Source organism: Mchenga conophoros, linkage group LG7 (genome assembly GCF_057382185.1).
Source record: "Mchenga conophoros isolate Kocher_MC1m ecotype Shallow Benthic linkage group LG7, M_conophoros_male_GT1.1, whole genome shotgun sequence".
In the NCBI taxonomy this organism is placed as follows: Eukaryota; Metazoa; Chordata; class Actinopteri; order Cichliformes; family Cichlidae; genus Mchenga; species Mchenga conophoros.
Genome location: NC_140532.1, coordinates 56,549,525 through 56,573,612, shown reverse-complemented (window position 1 = coordinate 56,573,612; position 24,088 = coordinate 56,549,525). Strand labels below are relative to the sequence as shown.

General features: G+C 40.3%; 1 protein-coding gene across 2 annotated transcripts in view; it reads right to left on the bottom strand.

Annotated features, from left to right (window-relative positions):
- pi4kaa (phosphatidylinositol 4-kinase, catalytic, alpha a) overlaps nt 1-24,088 on the bottom strand; it is a 43,565-nt gene that overhangs the window by 16,909 nt on the left and 2,568 nt on the right. The window contains exons 2-37 of one of the 2 annotated variants that reach the window (XM_085280351.1): nt 22,325-22,441; nt 22,129-22,222; nt 21,954-22,042; nt 21,607-21,679; nt 21,231-21,493; nt 21,072-21,138; nt 20,793-20,941; nt 20,651-20,716; nt 20,467-20,563; nt 16,128-16,319; nt 15,939-16,039; nt 15,337-15,466; nt 15,122-15,251; nt 14,467-14,562; nt 14,211-14,394; nt 13,565-13,665; nt 13,037-13,205; nt 12,375-12,425; nt 12,160-12,268; nt 9,144-9,280; nt 8,922-9,055; nt 8,698-8,780; nt 8,546-8,616; nt 7,242-7,366; nt 7,054-7,135; nt 6,893-6,976; nt 6,519-6,608; nt 6,300-6,419; nt 4,608-4,700; nt 3,330-3,486; nt 3,078-3,205; nt 2,827-2,985; nt 2,576-2,727; nt 2,376-2,483; nt 1,596-1,816; nt 288-443 (exon numbers count right to left, since the gene is read on the bottom strand). In XM_085280351.1, the coding sequence (XP_085136477.1) occupies nt 288-443; nt 1,596-1,816; nt 2,376-2,483; nt 2,576-2,727; nt 2,827-2,985; nt 3,078-3,205; nt 3,330-3,486; nt 4,608-4,700; nt 6,300-6,419; nt 6,519-6,608; nt 6,893-6,976; nt 7,054-7,135; nt 7,242-7,366; nt 8,546-8,616; nt 8,698-8,780; nt 8,922-9,055; nt 9,144-9,280; nt 12,160-12,268; nt 12,375-12,425; nt 13,037-13,205; nt 13,565-13,665; nt 14,211-14,394; nt 14,467-14,562; nt 15,122-15,251; nt 15,337-15,466; nt 15,939-16,039; nt 16,128-16,319; nt 20,467-20,563; nt 20,651-20,716; nt 20,793-20,941; nt 21,072-21,138; nt 21,231-21,493; nt 21,607-21,679; nt 21,954-22,042; nt 22,129-22,222; nt 22,325-22,441 (4,378 nt within the window). The remainder of the gene's footprint in view (nt 1-287; nt 444-1,595; nt 1,817-2,375; nt 2,484-2,575; nt 2,728-2,826; nt 2,986-3,077; nt 3,206-3,329; nt 3,487-4,607; nt 4,701-6,299; nt 6,420-6,518; nt 6,609-6,892; nt 6,977-7,053; nt 7,136-7,241; nt 7,367-8,545; nt 8,617-8,697; nt 8,781-8,921; nt 9,056-9,143; nt 9,281-12,159; nt 12,269-12,374; nt 12,426-13,036; nt 13,206-13,564; nt 13,666-14,210; nt 14,395-14,466; nt 14,563-15,121; nt 15,252-15,336; nt 15,467-15,938; nt 16,040-16,127; nt 16,320-20,466; nt 20,564-20,650; nt 20,717-20,792; nt 20,942-21,071; nt 21,139-21,230; nt 21,494-21,606; nt 21,680-21,953; nt 22,043-22,128; nt 22,223-22,324; nt 22,442-24,088) is intronic. The other variant, XM_085280352.1, reaches the window with a different exon arrangement.

The window sequence follows — 24,088 nt, the reverse complement described above, 5'->3', positions numbered from 1 at the left end:
GTTCAAAGTCTAGAGCAGTGCAGTCCAAATGACTGCAAGAGTTTTTGCTATATCAAAGATGCTTTTAATGTCCATATTTTCATTTTACATTTTATGATGCCACCCAGACCGAAAGGAAATGTCAGTCACACTCTTAAAACAAATGATATGACATTGTGATATGACACACTTTAGCAACATTTAAACTATATTTGATTATTGAAGGAAGTGCTATTATCAGTTTCGAAAGGCTCTTGAATAAAATATTCATTCTTTGTACTGTCCGAAACACTGAACCTAGGTTCTACCTGATTTTTTGGATGTGGTGGACATGCCACTCGACAGCGGGTACGTATTGATCCATCCCTGGCCAGTCTGTTGGGTGCGGGAGCTGGAATCCATGTTGCCCCTTAGATCAGCAGCGTTCATCACTGACAGGCTGTTCAAAGATGCATCCTGATTATCTGTTCAAATGCAAACAGAATCAGTGTGGCCATGAACGCAGTGGGTTACTCTCAGCACATCTACATCTGTGCTTTATTAAACTTATACAAGAGCGTTCCTTACACATAAAACAGTCACAAACAATATGAGCGATAATGAGGGAGTTGTTGAAGAGCGAGATGAACCATGTCACTTAGCCCTCTGCTGATGTCATGATCATGTATTTGAAATCGAGGGACTCCGGAATAAATGTAGGTAGCCGGTGCACTGATACTGGATCGGATGCAAGTAATCTGAGCCAGAATTTGCACTGAGGACCTGAAGAGGTATGCTCTGTATGAGTATGAGACAATGTCTAGAGAGTATTTTAAATTCAGGGAATTTAAAATAGAAAGTAGCTCGTCCACAGAAGGACTGGTAGCTCCCCTTACAATAAGGGTTCAGATCGCGCGAACAGGTGTGGGATTAGAGCTCTGGGTAGCTCCCCAACTGGGTCTAGACTGGGTCTGGAGAGTATTTTAAATTCAGGGAATTTAAAATAGAAAGTAGCTCGTCCACAGAAGGACTGGTAGCTCCCCTTACGATAAGGGTTCAGATCGCGCGAACAGGTGTGAAATGTGTGTGTTTAGTTAGTTTGTTTGTTTTAATCAATTTTAAATCGTGCTTTTTATTTGTTTTTGTTTCTAATGTCTCTGTCTCTGAATTGTGCTATACAAATAAATTTGCCTTGCCTTGCCTTTTGTCAAGGTCTTTGGGTATGAAGAGGAAGGAAATTTCTTGGTTGGAAGAAAAAATTTTTTTTCAATTTATGGTTTCTTTAAAAATGATCACTTGGGGGACTGGTGGGCTGATATGATGAGTAGTCATGCATGTTGACGCAGCTGACAAATTTGTGCTTTTCCTCACAGCTTCTAAATATTTAAGACAAAAACTGACTTAAATTTTATGGATCACAAAGTAGAGGAAATGAGTAAAGAAAGAGTAGAAAAACTGAGCATATGAGAGGAACCAAAATAAGAACGTTTAGGGAAAAGAGAAAAGAAAAGTAAATTAAATCAATATCAAAGATGCATATATCAGGAGGACTGTGAGGAAAAGCAATCTCAAATTTGACCCACGTAAAAGCATGCCCCTGCTGCAATGCAGTCGAAGCTCCACTGCTTTAGGCTTACTTAAGATAGATATTGGAGAAGTGCTGGACACGATAAGCGATCCAAATATCCCAGCAGAGAGCGTGCTCGGGGCTGGGGTAGTACCAAGCTCACCAGGTGGGACCAAATGAGATGCTGCCAGGTACTTCTTGTCAGACAGGATGCTGGCGTAAAAACGGATTATGATGCTGATGTCCTCACGGAGACGCTTGTCACCCTGGGTGGGGAACTTTGGAGCCACACTAGAAAGACAAAAACATTAAATGTCTCACTAGGGTTAGATTAGGGCTAATACTACCTAAATCCTGAATTAGGGTTAGGGCTAACCCTAAGGCTATCTTGGCTCTAAAGGTTGGAATGCTGGTTAACTTACTTCTTTGGTCCAGATTAAAAGAGCTCAACACGTTAAAGACAGCGAGAATGACAGAGACCTGACTTTCGTTCCAAAATGGTTCAATTTTTTCCCCTTTTCATGCAGCACTTTTTCAAGTTTTACATTTTTTGTGATTGATTAACTGCCTTGCCAGTTGTTGGATGAATTGATGAATTGTCACTAGTTTATAGTTTATTTATAAGTTTTTACTTTACAAAGTAATAATATATAGGATGGTTTAAAAAGTTTCAATGTAAATTTAATTACAAACAATAACAGAATACAAATAAACAAAAGCTAGGAGGTTGGGTGAAAGATTGAAGACAGACATGCTGAAGTTAGCATGCTAATCAGCTAGCACTGAAAAATGTTAACTTGTTGTAAGCCTAGATTTGATTGAAGAAGAGCAAGCATCTGAGTCTGACTACCTGAAGTAATCAAAGGCAGTAGAGTAGATCTTCTCCCGGAGCACATTTCTTACAGTTGCATTGGTGACGACGTCAGAGTGGAGCAAAGCCAGACCAAGAGTGAGCAGCCTAGAGCACAGAGAAAGATGGTTTTCATAGAGGAAAGAGATTTTGTATAAGCACACCATAAATACTATGTAAACACTGTGACTGGTATATACCTGAAGCGAGGTCCAATGGCAGCTACATGGCGGTTGAGGCTACTCTTAGCCCCACCAACATCTAGAGACAGAGAGCGCTGCATCAAACTGCCAAAGATTTCCACTTGATCTGCACTGGAGTATTTTGCGATCTCAAATCTCTGGACCAGAAACTAGTTGAACAGGGAGACACAGAACAAGGCGAGAATTTAAAAAGAATTGACTAACAAGATAACACATAAACAACTCAAGCAGATTGGCAGTTATCCAACCTCTATCCAGACATGGTGAGGGGTGACATTTGGAGGGCAGGGGATGGGCTGGCTTTCCTCTGAGGCAGCGAGAGGATCAGCCTCCACCTGAGCATCCGAGAACAAGCCCATCTTCAGCTCCACAGTCATCTGCCATGCTCCTGCCATCTCTCGCATGAACTAAGCGGGCATACAGGATACTGACACTATGTATGCAATTCAAGTATGCCGACAAGAGAGAGAGAGGTTTTTGTTTGTTTGAGTATATGTACCGGTACTTCCATTCCTATACGTGCGGCCAGCAGCCACTCCCAACAGGCAATTGCTGTTTCCATACCATGTTCTGTAAACATCTTGAGTGGAGACCAGCACAGGTGGTGCAGGAGCTGAGGATCACAATCTACAGGCAATTCAGGAGAGAAAATGCCACCCCACCCCCCAAAAAAAGAGAGAGACATGAATTTGATACCAACATCATCACTTATAATACCAAAATACCAAAGTAAATCATAAAGGAAAATAACCTTTGGTGCTAATGAGCAAGGCAGTCAGTTTGAACATGGCCTCAGTAAAAGCCTCAGGCTGTGCAGAGTCTAATGCTTCTCCCAACTGTTTAATCATCAGTCGGCCCAAATCAGACTGTCCCCGGACTGCCTGGGCAAAGTGGATCATGCCTGATACCTACAAATGAAAGAGAACATTTATGAGTATGAAAAATGTATCTAATAAACAGATGTTATGTTTCCAAAATCTGCCTGCATCGTATTCTGGTTTCACTCTGGCACCGTTATGAGCCCTTCAAGATTTCAGCATTCACCAAACAAAATTTCAGAAGGATCTGTGTTTTTTTCAACCAAAATAATGTGGCCATGATCACTAACGCAATAGCTAACGCAGTCCAACTTTTCCCCCTTTGATTACATTACAGAGATCTCTGGACCATTAGATCAGGTACTGGTCCATTAGAAGTGGATCACAGTGTGATCAACAATGGCCACCGACAACTCAACTAGATTTTGGAACCTCCAGGATCAAAAATTAAGCCAACACATAAATGCCAAAAAACAGCCTCCAGATCTGTCTAGTAGTATTGCTTGTGATGTTAATTATACTAACAACTTACCCAATGAATTAAACTCCAGTATTTTACTGGCATGTTACTTTGTTGTAGTTACTCTAGCAAGTATATGTTCCTGTGTTGTGCACTCTTAACTAAGGCTGTTAGCATTAGCTGATCCTTTCTCAGGCCACCCTTTTCATGACAATATCACCCCTTCACACTTTTGGGGGGGGGGGGGGGAATCTACCACAGGTGGAGGGTGGAGGATGGACTCAATCTGGGTGACTTCTATTGTCTTATGTAGTTTGGGACTGATTGTTGGAGTAGGTGTAGTTTTTCCTTTGCTGTGGAGTCAGGTGGGCCACCATGGGCTGCGTGGAGCTTGGTGCTGCTGCTGCCATGGACCCCCGTCTGATGGGCCTAAACCTGCCTGTCCTTGGTATATTTCGGGGAACAGGGGTGCCTATGGGGGTTAGCGGTTGGTACCCCAAAGTACCTCCTCTCTGGCTTCAGGGGGGGGAGTACTTTGGCCACCCCGATCCTTTCCTCCCCATCCCTAATGGCTTCTCTCCTCCCACTTCATCACACCAACACACATGCGGGGCCTTGGGGTGCATCACTGAGGTTCAGGTTTCTCTTCCTCTCCCTCTGTTAACTTTCTCCCCAACTTCTCTTTCTTTTTTTTTTCTCCATCCCCCAGTCTTTTAGTGAATATGGGTTGTAATATTTATTGTGACTTTACCTCTCCAGCGTATCTGTTCCTGAGATTGAGGGAGGCCATGAAGTTTGAGTAGTCCTTTTTCACACAGGCTGGTCTCTCAGTTAGTTGAGTGGACTAAAGGAGAAAGTGACAAAGAAGAGCCTAATAAACCACGCTGTTACTATAAGCATAAACTGTTACTAATAAAAAACAGTCATAACTCATTTGTGCTCAACGTGACATGACAGTTACCAGAACAAAAGTTTATCTGTCAAGTGTGAATAGAGTACTGAATAACTTGTTGCAGATTTGCTAACCCTATTGTGTAAACCAGAGCACTTTATATTTTAGGTCATATTTTATGCACTACTGACATTTTAATGTAATAAAACAGATTTAACGATTCACATGCATAGTTGTTCAGTTGAAGACAAACAAAAGCAACAGAGTTATTACACACAGCAATGTTACCTTTACAATGACAGAAGGTTTATTTGATGAAGGTTTTTAAATCACATTTCTGCACTAGGATCAGTCCATAAAGAAAACTTAAATGGCAAAACTCTCCCAAAATCACTAATAATGTACTCTGATAATTAATATATTAAAATATCTAAGAAAACAAAGAAAAAATTCATGTGACTGACTGCACTGCCACTAATGCTAGGGCAACTTTGAGTGTAAACATCTGCACAGACAACATGCTATCACAAAGCTATCAAACAACCCAGGGTGATGTAAAAGTTGAGTACATGCCAGCCAAAAAAACACAACCAGAACCTGATTGTGTTATCTGCAACAGATAACAAAAGCTGATATAAGGAGTCAGGCTTGCAGTATTGCAGCCTTCATTTCTATCTGTACATGTTTCTGGAGAAAAATCATTGTAAATGCATTTTAATATTAAAAGATAACCAGAATAAATAAAAAAAATTGAGTTTTTAAATAATGACTTCATGACTTCATAAAAACTGTGTTCTGTATTTCTGTCCAAAACTAAAATTTGTTTTATCTGAAACATGTTAGTATGAAAATGATGCACAAATAAAATCAGGCTGGGGGAAAATATTTTTGGAGCACTGTATGTATGCCCTCCTTATGATAGGATTATGTACTGGTGTGTGGGACCGTTATCTCAGGTTTACATGGCTGACTGATAGTTATTTATTTCAGGTGATGTTATGGAGTAACTCAAAGGTAATGTAATAAGTAGTGTAGAGTAGTGTAGTAGTAGTGTTGTAAAAGCTCACCTTTCAGAACACTCACTTCACCAGATGCGCCTTGTTTCTTTTCCTCACCTTTGATTGGGTGTGGTGCTTTCCCTTAATTGCACTCGCCTGTCACTCGTTATATAAGGACTGCACTCACCTACAGCTCACTCTTTCTTCACATGAGGTGGCAGCTGAGGTGAGTTTCTGTTTGAGTCTCCTGAGTTTATGTATTATTTTGAGTTACTAAGTTACTTAAATCACACTTTATTTCCTTTCAGAGATAGCAGTCCGTGTGTCTTTCCTTCAATTCATTCAATAAAACGAAAAACCCTGCAAGTGATTACTGACTGTTCATTCTCATTCTGACCGGATGAGCCCATGATGGTAACAATCTCCAACCTCCTCTGAACCTTCCTCCAAAACAAGTAGAGAAATTACTACTAAAATAACAAAACATGTAACTTTTTTTTTTTGTAGCAACCCCAACACTTGAATTTGTAAAAATGATGAGTGTATCACCCACCCCAAGTGTGGTGCTCTGCCTGTTGTAACCAGCAAAGTGCAGGATGCTTTCTGTGGCCATGGCTAGGCCTGTGTGCTGGGAGAGGCCTGATACCCAGTTCTGATGTTTGTTTAGATACTCCTGAAAAGACCAGGTAAAGCACAGTGGTTTAAAGCATGTTTAAGGCAACATGTGGAGTTTTGCATGTTACAGACTAGAATGTTTCAAAATAAATGTTACCTGTAGGTGGGATTTGGTCACAGATGGAGCCCACTTCATAGCCTCTTTAAGAATTTCTCCACAGCGTGCTGCAAAATCCTTCACTATGCTCTAGAACCAAAGAGACAATAGGTCTTTTATATATGAGAAAAAAAAATCTACTACATAGACAATACATTACAAAAATCTATTATCTAATAGTGCTTGCTCATAGGGGGTCATATGATTGTTGGGTTTTTCTCTGTATCTATTATTGTAGGATCTACTGTACAATATAAAGCGCCTTGAGGCGACTGTTGTTGTGATTTGGCGCTATATAAATAAAATTGAATTGAATTAATACATATATAGGGGAAAGAACTGAAAAACACAAATCATAAGTAAAGCAACATTACCTCTCTGGCTTCATACGTGTCTGGGACAGTGATTCTGTATGGTGTATCTGGGATGTCATAATAAGGCTGGTCTTTATGAATGTCCTGCAATAGATCCAAATTATACAGCATAAGTCATGGTATACAAATGCAGTATAACAGTCTTAATGATCATCACATACTGCACTGAGTGAGAGGGAAAGAGTCTGCAGAATGTCCAACATAGTCTTCAGCACACGGCCACTCCACAACAAGTGGGGGAAACTAAGTAGAGAGAAAATACAGTCAATTAGGAACCTGCTTTTGTACAGTTAATGTGACTCTGGGTGATATTTTAAGTAAATTAACATGTGCATCAAGTCTTGCTCACGTTTCAGCCAAGCCAGACAAGTATTTGTCAGCCACTCTACGGATCCTTTTGTGGATGTGGTTGAAGTTCACCAGGAGGAACTGAGCGTGGCGTTCAAGCTCCTCCTCATGGGCTTTGGTTTTTGGCTAAAAGTGTGACATTATGTAATTTTATTGTAGAATATTTTCAAGATTATGTCATTAAAATAGTTTACAGTGATATACATGACATGAAACTGAGAAAAGCAGTAAATCCTCACATTTGAGAGCTGGAAATTCACTTTCACCGAATTGCTTCTGTAAATCATGTAAAGCAACTCTATTGGAGTCCAAAAATAAAATCTAAATCTAAAATCAGTATATCAGGAGTCCTTTAAGACTACAATTGGGAACCTTTCTAAGTGTAGTTTATGTGTACAGTAGGTCATTTATTTTTGATTTGTTTCTCCCTGGAGAGCAAAGTCAGAAAAGAAAAACTGAATCAGTTTGACTGCAGTCTATACACAATCTGGTTGGGTGCTTGTCTTTTAACTGCAGTGTTTTTCTATTAACTGTGTGTTCTATTTGAGATGAGTGACTAATATTGATTTAATTGGGTCCTGTCTACTTTTGTTCCACAACCAACATGTTTTTAAATGTTATATGATAATCTTCCAGCGCTCCTGCAGTAGTTTTTGGATCTGATGCGTATGACTTCAGCTTTGCTTAATGTTATCTAACTGTTACAAAACATTTGATTTACAACTGAGTCTTGAGATGGACCTTTAGTGTATGTGAGGGGTTATGAATAGCACACCTAAAACACCCAAATTGTTAAATCTGTGCAGTTTATCTTCTGTTTTGGTTAAGGGTAAGAACCCTGTCTTATGGGGGAGAGTGTGACGGCTGCATGGCTGGTGTTGGTTTTCTGTGTCTATCTATTCCAGGTAATTGGTGGGTGGCGCTGACCCAGTTTAGGACGCAGCACACCTGAGCAGATGGTGCTGAGGAAAATCAGTCCCTTGGGCTGACTCTTCTCTACTCATATCCTATCCCCTTGTTTGCTGACTGGTAGAGCACTCTCTTTTGTTTTTGCATGCACAAACTCACTCATACATTTTCCCTGCAATCAGACACTGCATATATACTGAAAACCAGTATTTGTTTTTTTATTTAAATAAATCATTTAACAGCAACCTAATGCTATGTATGATCGCCCTTTTTTGATACATTCTTTTGAGTCAGGTCATGACAAATAATATGTATTTAACCAAAGAACACATTGAATAATAAAGTAAAGATATAAATGCACTTAAGATATACTTTGACTTCTAACATCTTACTTACTTTTTCAGCCATCATTTGCAGGAAGACCTCAAAAACCTTGTCGCTAACAGCAATCACACACTGCATCATACCTGAAAACATTTGAATGTGCAGAATAAATGATTGCCAGTAAATTGGTATTTTTCAATGTTTTTTTTTTTAGTTGTTCTTACCAGATTTATCCTTCTGTATTGCTCTGTCCTCAAAGTATCGAAACATAACCTGAAAGCGGTCCAAGTCCAGAGAATGCAGCATCCTAACAGATGTGAGAAAAACAAACCAGAATAAAGGTTAGATATATATACTAGTCAAGTTTTATTTGTCTAGTACAAACTGGAGAAGATGTGCATGAGATTTTATATTAAAAAATAAATAAATAAATCTCATGCTGGCTTACCTCATATACTCCAATCTGTAAACAGACAGCAAATATGTGGACATGGCAAAGTCCAGCTTGTTGATGAGAGCAGCCACCTCTGGAGGAGGATCCAGCAGGTTGATGATGGTACTGCGTAGATCATTCAGCTCTGCCTGGAATTCAACAATCAATCAAAAACTAGTGCCAGCAGGTAAACTACAAAATATCTGGGTGTTTGTCTGCATGTGGGCATTCTCATACCGGAGTGACAGTATCATTCTTCAGGGCAGAGTTGTACTGCAGCTCTGAGCGTAAAGGTTCTCCACTGGGAAACGTGAGCAACGGTGATTTGGTCGCTATCTCACAAACCCCTTCATACCACTCCTCTGGCCACAAACCTAAACATTTCAACAGCAGCAAATTTAGGATTTACATCTTTAAAATGAATGGTGTCATGTGAGTAAATGTCCAAATGGTTAATCTCATCCACATATTACTGTATTTTTCAAAGCTTCCTTACTAACTCACTAACAAATATATCACCCAATGTCTGTTAGAAAAAAAAAAATTAGAAAAATAAAAACTTTGACTCCTTGGAAGGAAAATGTGGTTTGAATCATATCTAGCTAGCACGGTTAAATTTGTTCATGTAAATAGGGTGTCTTCTTCATTATGGAGTTCCCCAGGGTGCTATGCTGGGACCCGTTCTATATACGTTATATATTCTTCCCTAAAGCTGTATTTTTAGAAGGCATAGCATATATTTTCATTACTATGCAGATGAAACTCAGCTTTATCCATCCATCCATTTCCTTCCACTTATCCGAGGCTGGGTCACGGGGGCAGCAGCCCAAGCAGAGAAGCCCAGACCTCCCTCTCCCCAGCCACCTCCTCCAGCTTATCCGGGGGAACACCAAGGCGTTCCCAGGCCAGCCGAGAGATATAATCTCTCCAGTGTGTCCTGGGTTTGCCCCGGGGCCTCCTCCCGGTGGGACATGCCTGGAAAACCTCACCCAGGAGGCGCCCAGAGGAAATCCTTGTCAAATGCCCGAACCACCTCAGCTGGCTCCTTTCGATGTGGAGGAGCACCAGCTCTACTCTGAGCCCCTCCCGAATGGCCGAACGTCTCACCCCATCTCTAAGGGAGAGGCCAGCCACCCTTCGGAGGAAGCCCATTTCCGCCGCTTGTATCCGCGATCTCGTTCTTTCGGTCACTACCCACAGCTCGTGACCATAGGTGAGGGTAGGGACGTAGATCGACCAGTAAATTGAGAGCTTCGCTTTTACACTCAGCTCTATCTTCACCACAACAGACCGGTACAGCGTCCACATCACTGTAGCCGCTGCACCAATCCGTCTGTCGATCTCCCGCTCCCTTCTCCCATCACTCATGAACAAGACCGCGAGAGACTTAAACTCCTCCACTTGGGGCAGGGTCTTGTCCCTGACCCGGAGTGGGCACTCCACCCTTTTCTGGCTTTATCTATCTAATATATTTCATCTATCCAAAGCAAAAATGACACACACAAAATTAGTTTAACTGCAGAAATGTCTTAAAGACATAAACCTGAAATTCAGATGAAACAAAAAAGGTTGCTGTACTTGGCCCTAAAAACCTTTGAAAAATGGTGTCTCTCCAGATACTTACTTCGGATAATATTAACTTGGCCTCCAGTAATACTGTGAGGAATCTTCACATAATTTTTGATTAGGATAATTCTTAATAAATAAATAATAAATATTTTGGACTGCTTCCTGGCATTTGCATTGTATCTCTAAAATTCAAAACATCCTGTCACAGAGTGATGGTGATTGACTAGTTTATGTATTTACTATTTCTAGGATGGACTATTGTAATTCATTATTATCAGTTTGTTTTAAAGGCTCCCTGAAAAGGCTTTAATGGATCCAGACTGCTGCAGCGAGAGTAGTGAAAGGGACAAGAAAGAGAGAGCCTATTTATCCCATTTGTTATCTTTGCTGGCTCCTTGTTAATCCAGAATGAAATTAAAAATCCTCCTCCTCATATACAGGCCTTGATATACTACCTTTTCACCGCAATAGAGCACTAGGGTATCCTAGGGTATTTAAAAGTAAAATAAGAGGCAGAGACCTCAGCTCTCTATGGAACCAGCTTACAGTTTAGATATAGCAGACAGAAATCTTCTCTAGTTTTAAGTACTGTATATGCTTTAAAAAAAGGGAAAGTTTTAAGCTTATAGTTAGGTGAGTCTGAACATTCCCTTAGTTATGCTACAAAATGCCTAGGCTACTAGCGGGTTCCCATTATGCACCAAGTGTTTCTTCTTCACTCACAGCTTTTCATTGTCTATGTGTATATAAACCACTTTGTGGAAGAGAGCCAGAGTTCAATAGTAACTAATGATTAAATCCAGTGTGTCCTTTGTCCTATTTCTTTCCCCTCATCCCCAACTGTTCACAGCAGATGGCTGCCAATCCCTGAGCCTGGTTCTGCTGGAGGTTTCTTCCTGTTAAAAGGGAGTTTTCCATCCCACTGTTACCAAGTGCTTGCTCATAGAGGGTTGTCCGATTGTTCCGGCTTTCTCTCCATTATTGCAGGCTCTTTCCTTTACAATATAAAGTGCCTTGAGATGGGACAATCACCGCACCACTAGCACTGTTGCTTCACAGCAAGAAGGTCCTGTTTGATTCCACCTATCCTGGCCGGGGCCCTTCTGTGTGGAGTGTGTATGTTCCCTGTATTTGTGTGAGTTCTCTCCAGGTACTTCTGCTTCCTCCCACAGTCCAAAGACATGCAGTAAGTGGGGTTAGGTTAATTGGTAATTCTAAATTTCCCATAGGTATGAATGTGAATGCCCCTGACAAGGATAAATGGAAGAAAATGGATGAATGGATAAATAAAAATTAAATTAAATATATAAAGAATAAGGGGTGGATTAAGACTTTTGCACAGTACTACATTTAATCCTAAAAAGAAGCTACAGATATATGAATTCATTAAGGCTTTTATAATAAATTAAAGATAATGGTGATTCCAGGAATAAAAAAATGTTTGCTTGAAAACTTTCCCACAAATTCCCACTGCATTTCCTAATTTAAAACAGACTGATATGATGAGACTACTAAAATAAATGGGAGACAAAATAGTAAAACTGACATTTTACAGGACTAAGGATGCAAAACAGAAATAGAGCTACAAAAATTTCAGTTTGCTTTACTGTGATAAAACAAACAAAATTTTGATATTTCTGATATTTTTGTACACAACACAACAGAAATAAACAACTCCTTCTACCTGAACCCTCCACAGCAAATCCCATGACTACGGAGTAGAGCCAGAAGTCTCTAAAGAGCTTCTGCAGGCGTGGCTTTGCCTCCTTGATTGGTGGTAGCCTCTTTGTCAGCTAAAAACAGAAGAAGAGGAGGGATAACAGACCTTTTAAAAGTGCTAGGTTTACACTAACTCTGAATTATCAAAGATTATATGATGAAAATACACAAATCACTTACCACTGCAATGACTGGAATAAGGACTCCAAGATTTCCGGCACTGCTTGATGCCTGAAGGTACAGAGCTGAATTAGCCACTTGAAAATAGACTACCACTTTATTTAATTAATGAGTTAACTACATTAAATATTTTCTACACAAGCAAAAGTTTCAGTGTTTAACAAATTTATTAAACACCCTAGCATAAAAAACAAACAAACAAGAAACCTGTAAATTCCCATGCTAATAAAAATATTAAAATTTGAAAAATTTAATTTATGGAGCACTGTAAAAACTATAAAGTCAGGGGGGTTGGGATCTGAAGGAAACTAAATACAGTGTGACTTAACAGCTACTATATGCATCACCTATGTTTCCTGGCTCTAGCTGCAGGAAAACTGTAAAAATCGGAATCATTTCCCAATTATAGTATGCTGTTATCTTATGAAAGCAGATTGCCAAGAAAATGAAGCAAAGCCATTTAAGGTAAAAACTTCCTCTTGCATGTGTTGACTTCACTTGACTTGTTTGACCTTATACCTAACTACCCTATGTTGTTTTTAGTTCCACTTGTGTTGTTTTTCCTTCCCATTATAACAAATTTCCCACGTGTGGGACTAATAAAGGTTATCTTATCTTATCTTATCTTATACTGGAATGTGCAATGTGAGTGTGTGCCATACCTTCAGAGTTGGGCCCTTGTCTGAGGCCCTTTCACTGGCTCGCTTGCCTTCTAAGCCCAGCTGAACAAAGAGTTCTAGCAGGTTGACTAGCAGCTCGTCAACCATATGCTCAGCCTGAAGGTTTGCTGCTATGTTACCCAGTGCATTTATAACAGCCAAGGAACAGTGTCTGCAGAAAGAGGAAGGAACATTTATGTACGAGATAAGCAGTAGCACATGCGTTTCTGTAACAGCGGGGGTATGGTTCACATTCAGGCTCCCATAAGAGAATTGATACAGTTTTTGCTTGCTGATGCTCAAGATGGAGAAAAAAAACCAAAAGAAAACTCAGCTGCATTGAAGCTTGAAATAAACATTTGAATGCTAACACAGGACTGTAGAGCAAGTGGCCAACACTTGCACTGAAATGACAATAGTAAAGAAAAAAACATGACGCCAATGTGAACAAGCAAAACCATAACACCAGGGGGGGGAAAAATGCTCTTTTAAGACTAAAATTCCTCATCTGCCCTATAAGGTGATTCTTACCTGTATCCGTGATCTTTGTAATCTTTAGTAGAGTAAACCATGGAGCTTGCCTTGACACTGATCTGCTGGAATAAATTCCAAACTTCCTGGTAGATGTATTGCTAAAGTGGAAGGAAAAAGAGAAAAAAAACCACAAAGTTCCCCTTCAAAAATAAAAATTACACTTTAAAAAGGTTAGATTTGGGTCTAATATCACTGCATATGATGTCATATACTGTCCTTCCTCTGAAAAAGAAAGCATACCACAGAAGCTTGATTCCCTTGTATAACTCACAATTGTGCGTAAGTATTAAAAGGAACTGCACTGCAGTGGTTTAAATCACAGAGATTCCTATGATTCCAATTTCTTAATATAATTAGGAAGCCTTCTTCACATGCAAAAGTTAGTAATGGAGTTCCACAGGGTTCTGTGCTGGGAACCAAATCTGTTAACATCATACATGCTTCCCTTGGGCATTATTATTGTAAGACACTGCTATGCAGATGATACCCTAGTTTTGTTTAGCCATGTCTTACCCTACAATATAAAGTGCCTTGAAGCAACTGCTGTTATGAATTGGCACTTCATAAATAAAATTGCATTCAATTGAATTACTCTAGAAGCTTGAAGTTCTAAGACACATGAAGTTTGAAGATAAACACTCACATTCCCTGTGATGACCATGCAGCCAAGTTGGTCTATGATGAGGACATCAAGCTGGGAGGGAGGCTGGCAGAACTTCTGCTGCAGAATCTGAAGGATGGGCTCCATTACTCGGGGGGTGTCCCGTAAGGCCACAGCAATGTGACCCAAAGCCCTGATTGTGTGGTCTGGAATCAAGTGAGCATCCCTGTGGGGCAATATCTTGGTTATTTTAACTTCACAAGTCAAGAGCAGAGTATAATTTCGGTGAGAGGCTTACTTGTCATTTTCCTGATAGATATAAAGACGATTAGACAGACTGGCGAGAAAAGCTTCAACAATGACATTATCCATAGTCAGGCCAGCTTTAAGGCACCTGAGAGCAGAAGGAAAGACTGGGAGTGAAGGCTTTGTTGACAATGACATGTACACGCAAGTGGGATGGGTTTCGTTCAGCAATGCCTTATATTAAGGGGAAGCACGTTGTACACCTGTGTGGATTCACAGTGGACATTTATCATTGTTTTTAAACACACTTTCATCTCTTTGTATGTTATAACTTCAGAGTTTTCCACAGCTTGCTGACAGACCAACAACAGCACAAGCAAAAATAGCCCACATACTGGTCTTGATGCATGCTCAATCATCCAGAATCAACTTTTGGAGAGCACACATACTGGTTATAACACATATTTTTAGCACTACCCACATTTAACAAAACAGATGCTCTCTGCAGATAGACAAGCAGTCTGCAGGTTCTGTGGCACTACAACTGCTGAACCATTATTTCTCCTTCATAAAAACTCTGTGGGAGTAAATTGGATCTTAAACGGTTCTATTTATGAAGACTTCTGTGAACCTGTTATTTATACTGTTTTCTTGCAAACTGGAAAATGGAAAGCTCCAGTGCCTAATGTACCTGTGGGGGAACTCACCTGCAGATGTTATCAATGGAGATGTCCCGAAGCTGCTCATACATGGAGGGCTGGCTCTTCTTGCTCGAATGGGTGCTGAGTGTTGACTGGGAATGTTCATTGGTCACATGAATCTTTATTTCACTACCACCTTAAACAAAATCATAATCTTGTAAGAACACATTAAACTGGAAGGAACACGGTTGGCTGGCTGGTAGTGGTGGAGCATGAGTTACCTGGGGTGTATTGGCTGTGATATTTGTACAACTTCACCAAAACAGGAGAGGGCACCACCAAGAAGTCTCTCAGGGATGTGGTAACAGAGTGGGCCACCACTGGAAAGCGTTCACACAGACGACCCAACCCCTGAACACAAAAAGTATTTCTAAATGTGCATTTGTAATAATAATATTTGCATTCCTCCCAGGTTTACAGCTATTTACTGTGAGGAAAGCAGGAGAAACATTCCAACAGGACAGCCACAATAGATGTTACTTTAAAGCTTTTAATTTCTGATTTGATACAGTCTGTGATTACCTAAAGCATCAGTGATAACCCAGAAAATCAAGTACCACTAGGTTTCAGAAATTTGTCATCAACACCAAACTACTGATCGTTATAGCTCTAATGTGAGCATCTTAGCCCGATTTCAGCATTGTCAAAATTCTCCTGCTATACCTCAGAAGTATAAACCATACTGATTGGCTTGAAAAAAAAGAAAAGAAAAGAAAAGAAAGAAAGCACTAATCTGTCAAAGAGAAACAAAATCTTAACAGGACACAACACTTTTCTACTCCTGCTCCCACATCATTTTCTTCCCTCTCTGGTAGTTCTTTACCTGTAAGCAGCAAATCAGGAGGGGCATGTGAGCAATGATGACTTTACTGGATGTCTTTGATTGCAGTTTCTCTGAGAGCTTGGTGCAAAGATTCTCAGCTCCTGGCAAACAAACAAAAAAAGGTTTACAATCAAGATTATCGAGACTGATTACTCACTGTTGGACTAAGATACAGGAAGCAAGACTTACCCTGCTCCTCAGTAACAGCCCACACCATGAGGTCCACACAGGCGGCATTAGCCTGACAGCGCAGTTTGAGTGGGCTCAGTTCACTCTGGAGGTACTCGACATCATGAAGAATCCTTTGCAGCTCTGACTGGCTGCTGCTAAACTGCTCCAGTACAAAGTCATGAACCTCCTTCACATAGTCTGTCTGAAGTTCTGACAGAAAACAAATTATGTTTGTATTATTATTATTATTATTATTATTATTATTATTATTATAGAGACATTAGGGAAGGAGAAATTGTGATTTTGTTATTGAATAATATAAAAAGCACTTATTGTAAAATCCAGTGTTAAAAAAATACTTAATTTTAACAACTCCAAAATCAGCTAAAGCTATCAACAGAACATAAAGAAAAGTCTCCTATTTTCGAAAGCAGCAGTACTTTCATCTAACTCCATTTTGAACCATGTTATGGTTGCTGACCTCTAGTGGCTCTCCCTCTGTGAGAGTTTTTTTTCCTTTTCCTATGTTACAGGTCTGCCAGTGAGCAAATCATCCAGGTTGTGCTGTGAGCTAGAGTGGTTTGGGCAGCAGGCTTTAGTGTGTGTGTGTGTGTGTGTGTGTGTGTGTGTGTGTGTGTGTGTGTGTGTGTGTGTGTGTGTGTGAGTGAGTGAGTGAGTGAGTGAGAGAGTGAGAGAGAGAGAGAACTTAAACTCTGTGTAACTTTGGCTTTGGCTTTTTCTTTTTCACTTTTCCTAAGTGTTTTAAAGGGGTAAGTGAGATAATAAACAATAAAAAGGCACACAGGTTTTATCTTGAGGATGGGTTACTGGTGAGGAAATGGGTCTCAAGACCTGCTTTACAGCAGGAAGGAGGTGATGAGGGTTGGGGGGTGGTACGCCAAATAGCCATTCCTAGGGGACAACCGGGGCGGCATATTGCAGCTTGCGCATGAACACCCGCGGTCAGGTCATTTAGGAATCACTTTAACCTATGACCGCGTTCTTCAGCACTTTTTCTGGCCAGGTCTGAAGAAAGACGTTGCCAAGTTCTGCAAAACATGCAAGGTTTGCCAAATTGTGGGTAAACCTAATCAGACGGTGCCACCTGTTCCTCTTAAACCCATCCCGGTAGTTGGGGAGCCTTTTGAGCGTGTTTTAGTGGACTGTGTGGGTCCTCTACCCAGAACAAAAGCGGGTAATCAGTTCCTCTTGACAATCATGTGTGCCACAACCCGTTTTTCTGAAGCCATACCACTTCGAAAAATCACCGCTCCCACCGTAGTTAAGGCTCTACTTAAATTATTTTCAACATTTGGTCTGCCCAGAGTTGTTCAAACCGACCAAGGTAGCAATTTTCAGTCAAAACTGTTCAAGCAGACTTTGCAATCACTTGGTATCAAACACATCCCTTCCAGCCCTTACCATCCCCAGTCATAAGGCGCACTAGAAAGATGGCACCAGACCATAAAGTTGATGATGCGAAAATATTGTCTGGAGACTGACAAGAACTGGGATGACGGACTGCCATTCCTACTGTTTGCAGCTCGTGAAGCAAACCAGGAGTCCCTTGGTTTCAGCCCTGCTGCAGTTTTTATCTGATGTGCAGCCGCAATCAAATGTGCTTGAGTTTGTCACGCAGTGTCGGGAATGTTTGTACCATGCTTGTGCAATAGCCAAGAAGTCTCTGTCAGCAGCCCAAGGGAAAATGAAGCAGCAGTATGACACGAAGGCAGTGCAGCGTTCTTTTAAACCTGGTGATCAGGTACTCATGTTGGTGCCCACCTCTGGTCCATCTCTGTCAGCCCAATTTGCAGGTCCATATGTGGTAGAGAGCAAAGTCAATGGCACAAACTACATTGTTCGCACTCCGGATAGAAGGCGCAAAACACGGCTCTGCCATATAAATATGCCGAAACTGTTTCACTCTAGGGAAGACGATAAAGAGGGCTCCATCTCACTCATTTCTGTGCCCATAAACCATGATGATGGTTTGGTAAAGGGCAGTGAAGGTCAGCAGAGTGTGAACTCAGAGGTTCTTGATGCCTTAGACACGTACCTCTCCTATCTTCCCCATGACGAGAAAGATGACGTGAAAAACCTGATCCAAGCGCACCCTAGTCTGTTTGGGGATGTACCATCTAGAACCCCAGTGTTAAAGCACAACATTGACGTGGGTGATGCGTGCCCTATTAAGCAACACACATACTCAAGAGGGAGTTAATGAAAAAAGAGGTACAGTACCTGCTTGAAAATGGTTTGGCGATACCTAGCCATAGCTCTTGGAGCTCTTCATGTCTGCTGACACCAAAAACGAGGAGAAAGGTTCTCCTCGTTTTTGAAACGAGGAGAAAGGTTCTCCTCGTTTTTGTACTGATTTTAGGAGGGTAAATGCAGTCACAGTCCCTGACTCATACCCATTGCCTCGCATGGAAGACTGCATAGACAGCATTGGAGCCACCACCTACATAACAAAGCTAGATCTGTTACTGGCAGGTTCCTCTAACTAGCAGAGCCTCTGATATTTCAGCATTTGTTACTCCAGACCATTTCTTGCAGTACACAGTGATGGCGTTTGGTACGCGAAATGCACCAGCCACTTTCCAACGACTTATGAACTCTGTGTTAACGGACATTAACAATTGTAATGTGTATTTGGATGACATTGTGGTATATTCTTCTTGCTGGACTGATCATGTGAGTACTTTGAGGGATGTTTTTGCTCGTTTAACCCAGGCTTCCCTAACCCTGAACCTGGCAAAGTGTGAATTTGCCAAGGCGGTAGTGACATACCTCCGAAAACAAGTAGGACACGGCCAGGTGCGCCCTGTGAATGCAAAGGTGGAGGCCGTACTGAGCTACCCGGTGCCCACCACAAGACGGGAGCTCAGGCGCTTCTTGGGTCTAGTGGGCTACTACAATGTTTCTGCCGGAATTTTTCGACAGTAGTGGCTCCTCTGACTCATCTGTGCAGTCCAAAGGAACCCTTCGTATGGACTGCTGAGTGCCAACATGCATTTGACTGTGCCAAGTCTCTCCTTTGCAGTGCCCCTGTACTGGCTGCTCTGGACTTCAGCAAGGTCTTCGAGCTAGAAGTGGCACTGGGGCAGGACTGCTACAGGATGGAGTTGATGACATCAGTCACCCGGTTTCCTACTTCTCAGCTAAGTTCAAGCCTCATCAACTCAACTATTCCACCATTGAGAAGGAAACCCTGGCCATGTTGCTTGCTTTGCAGCATTTCAACGTGTACGTGGGGTCAACCACCACTCCTGTTATGGTTTATACTGACCATAACCCTCTGGTATTCCTAAAACACATGTACAATCACAACCAAAGATTGATGAGATGGGCGTTGCTTGCTCAGGAGTACAACATAGACATCCAACATCAGAGAGGTATGGACAATGTGGTGGCTGATGCACTGTCAACACTTCGTTTTTAAGTGGGGCGTAACAAACCACAAGATGATGTGGTGAGTCAATGCAACTTGCATCCACTTTTTCTTCACCAAACATGGAAGGGAGACAAAATACAGATACTAATGTGAAAGAATCGATGGGCATTCTTGAGAGCTTTACAAGGAAGCTAATGTGTAAGTTGTAATAACTGCAGTTCCTCTAGGTTGCACTTAAGGCTGTAGTTTATGAGGCCCACATTGGCCCTATGTACTAAGAGTCTTAAACTGGACCTCTTCACTTTGTGTGTATGATTCAGGCAGCTTTTAGAGTATTTTAATCAAAAACTCCAAATTAGATTGGTAAGTTAGCTTTGTAATACAAATTTCAGAAAAACAAAATCTATATATGCAACTGACCTAATTTTAGCTCAGTTAGCTGTTTATTACTCTGTTATCTGAGGGATCTCAGATCCATCTACTTTTCTGCACATTTTCTGCAATTAATAGGTAGGGTTTTCATGACACTAAAATTTCAAACACTATACTAATAACCAGTAATATACTCAATACCATTTTCAAGATCACAGTAGATTTAAAAAAAACAAAAAAAAAACATCACAAAATTAAAAGACAATTTTAAAAATAAAAAGTTAGAATATTACTGGTTCTCATTTTTGCAATCAGTTACAGCACTGTTTATCACCTGTAATTCTGGCACCATATTTTTATTCCTGATCAAAGTGTGCAATTGAGAATGCAGACCACCACTGTTTCTGTAGTTTCTGGTTAACTTTTCTCTTCATCAAATAAGGACTTTACGAGAAACACAGCACTTTTTAGATACAAATAGCAGAATCACCTTGTTAATTTACCACTGCCTGAAGGTGTTGAAAATATTAGTTAGATTTTGTTAAGGGTAAAACTACCTTTAATTAAAGGATCTATTACAGATTTCCTTACCTTTCATATTATAAAGAGTGTCTCTCAGCATTTTAAATATGGCTACATAAAGAGGATCACTGAAGGTTTTGTAGTAGAGATGAAGACCAGGATTCACCTGCAAAGAAAGCAACAGAAATTTACAAATAAAGCGTAACATGAAAAGTAAAGTGAAGAGAAATCTGAGTGGACTTGAGAGGCATACCACTTGAAGTTCTGCCAAGGTGTCATCCAGTGATTTTAAAAACGACTCGGAGACAATCTGTTGAACCTGTTCAAAAGAAGTAATACAATGTTCACCTTGCATGCATGTACAAAACCAAACTCTGAGTGTGGTTACTGCTGACCATGTGAAGGAGTTGTCTGAGCATATCTAGAGGGACGTGAAACTCTCCAGTGCTGCTTCCAGTGAAAAGAGGGGACACAGAGAAGCTGGAGCTTATGGTGGAGAAGTAGTAGTCAGGGTCCACTGCACTGCCATCGGGGAGGTAAGAACCTTAACATAGAGGGAAGAATAAATTATGTACCGTAAAAATGTCTATTCTGTTTGCGGTAAAAAACAAAACAACTTCTGAAAGCATGAAATACTGCACCCAAAAAGTGGTGTCAACCTGATCTGAAATTACCTTCAAAGTACTGTGCAGAGGGATCAGCGGGCGAGTTGGGTGTCAGACCTGCTCTCTCTGGACTGGCCTGAAAACAAAATCAGGATTTCATTTTTTTTTTTTTTTTTTAAATAAACACATGTTGTTAGTTTTGCCTTCTTGCCCGTTTCATTTTATTACCTGCTGTGACACACTGGACACAGAGGAGCCTTTGCGTTTCAGAGAGTCTCCCTGACAAACTGTGAGCAAGGAGCTTGGTAGGATTGAACGAAAGTCATTGAAGGACCGTCGCCGGACAGTATCGCTATCATCATTTGTGGACAGTAAGGGAACAACTGGTCGAGGAAACAGCTTGGATAGTAACGGCTCGTCAGTGTTGCTGTATCGGCCAAATGCTCTTGCAACACCAAGCAAGGTGGGCACAGTGTACCTACATAGGTATTCTGTACAAGAAAAAGAATAATACAAGAATACGTACAAGAATATTGTGGATGTTATTTAGCACTGGAATGATCTATAGCAGCACTTAACGGAAGAACGAGGTCTCTGTTGGTACCTTTGTCATGAGCTTCTGGATTTTTGCAGATATCTTGCAGGACCTGCATGATGTCCATAACTGCTTCCAGGATCTGATAACATAATCATTTAAATAATATTTATTAATATTTAAACCATTTTGATTTTTACTCTTCTGAAGCAACAAATAACTTCCAGGAATTGCCAGCACACATGTTAACCAATTGGGGAATATTTGTTTTCTTCCCTAGCGACCGGTGGTTGTCAAATGGTTGCTGACCAGGCTCTAGGCCTGTGTGAATGAGAGCTTAATGTATTTAAAAATCTGAGTACACATGAGATAAACAGCATCTATACCCATGTATATATAGAGTCATTACCACACACCTGCCCTCGTAAGGTTTCATCACATTGGGCGACATCTGACAACAATGTCACAAGACAAAAGCTGAAATTCTCTGCCACAGGAAGGGTATCTGCAACAAAAATAAAAAATGACTAAACAGCACCTCTAAAATGAAAAGAAATGACAGGATAAAGTACATGTAAGACTGTTACCCACCCCTTCCTTTGCGTTCCGAGCTTTCTTCAATCCACTGAACTTTAGGGAGTCCTTTAAGCAGCCCAAGAAGGTAGGGAACAATAGCATCTTTGTGCTGAAATACATGTATTCCAGAGTATAAGAAAATGAACATCCTTAAATTAATACAAGCACAAAAGTACGACAATGAGGAGAGGAAACGAGGTACGCTATTTACCTGCAGGTTTGACTCGACTAGAAAAATGCCAACTGCAATCACAGCATCTCTCCTTCTTTCATCTAGCTGGAAGATTCCTCTGAAGTCCACTGGACACATGCATTGTAGCTTCTGAACCTGTGGGAGGACAATGTGGGTGGATGAAGAGGAGTTGTAAACATTTCTCAACTTTAGGAAGCTATTAAATATAACAATATTTTAAATATAGAGAAATTTCTTGCCTACTGCCCATACGGAAAAGAAATAGTAAAAACTTATATGTGATTACTCATGAAAGTGGCCACTTTCATGAGTAAATCATATAAGGCTTACATGATTTACTCATGAAAGTGGCCACTTTGGCATTACTTTCATACATTGTTTTAGTAAGTATCCAAAACATACAAGATTCATTATATAATTTTTCAAGGGATCTTATATCTGTTTTCACACTTATATGCTTTTCATACAAGTTTCACACAAGACAGATACAAACTTTATAAGATTTATATATATCTTTTCCATATGGGTGGGTTTAAAACAGGCACTTTGTTGTCCCATTAATGTTAATGATTTTGACTATCTAAATGGGCCTCAGGATTTGAATCCAATTAAAAGTCCAGTTGAAAACCTGCCTGTGGCATTAATTAGCCCCATGATTGAGAGTTCAGTGAGGGATTAACCACCATTTAAACAGAGAGCAGGGCCACTACTTCCTGTTTGTTTTCCATGAGAGGAAAGAGAGGATATTTTAAATGATTAAAGCCCACAAAGGGGATGTTGTGGAGACTTCACATAAAACATTCCACTAAAAACTATTTGATTTCAAAGCCAAAGACCAAATCAATCATCCAGGTAAGATGACTGATTTGCTTATTAAGACTAAATAATATCTCAATAAGCTTGAGACAAAACACTAATAAATGAAAGAGAGGGAAATGAGTATTCAGCAGGTTATTACAAACTGCTGCTGTCTTTTTGGCTTAGACACCATTGAAATTTTTCATTAAATCTGACTTTTGAAAAATGTCAAAGAAAAGATAAGCAGAAATTAGATTAATAGGACATTTCCATTTTACAAACTGATTCTGAAATTAAACAAAAAAACCACAGGACATTCTAACATCCACTGAAAGTAACTCCGTAACTCAGACAACAAGCAAGAAGTATAATAATAATTTATTATTCATTAATATTTTTAATCTTCAGAAAGAGTTAAAAATCCCCACTCAAAGATGGCTTTTAAGTAGAGTCCCTCCTCTACAGACACGGTCTCCAATACCAGATGTAGTTCTTGGCTAAAATTCAGAACAATGACTAATAAATAAATTTTGTTTATCAGACAACCCCTTAAACATCCTACATCTCTAAAGATAATCAATACGATCACATACAGATTTATAGAGCAGGTTACTGCAGACAGAAAAACAGCAAAATAAAGTCCACAAACTGGCACACACTTCTTAAACAATAACACAATGGGCTGACGGGTCATTATATTACTGCAGCCACGGCTCTTTATCAAGGAGTGTACTTCCTGTTTAGCGTTTCCCCCTTCTGATTCTCAGTAAATGTATTTTCTAATCAGTTCAACCTCTGCATTCTTGTAGAATTTTACAATACACTCAGCTGCTTAATCTCTGAACACATATCCTAACGATTCAACTGAGTAACACTGGCTCATCCAGAAGAGAATTGGCTGTACAATTTAGGTTTCTCAACAACATTCAGTGTCACATTTTCAAGACTGATCCACTGTAATAAAACAATTTCAAATCAGTGTTT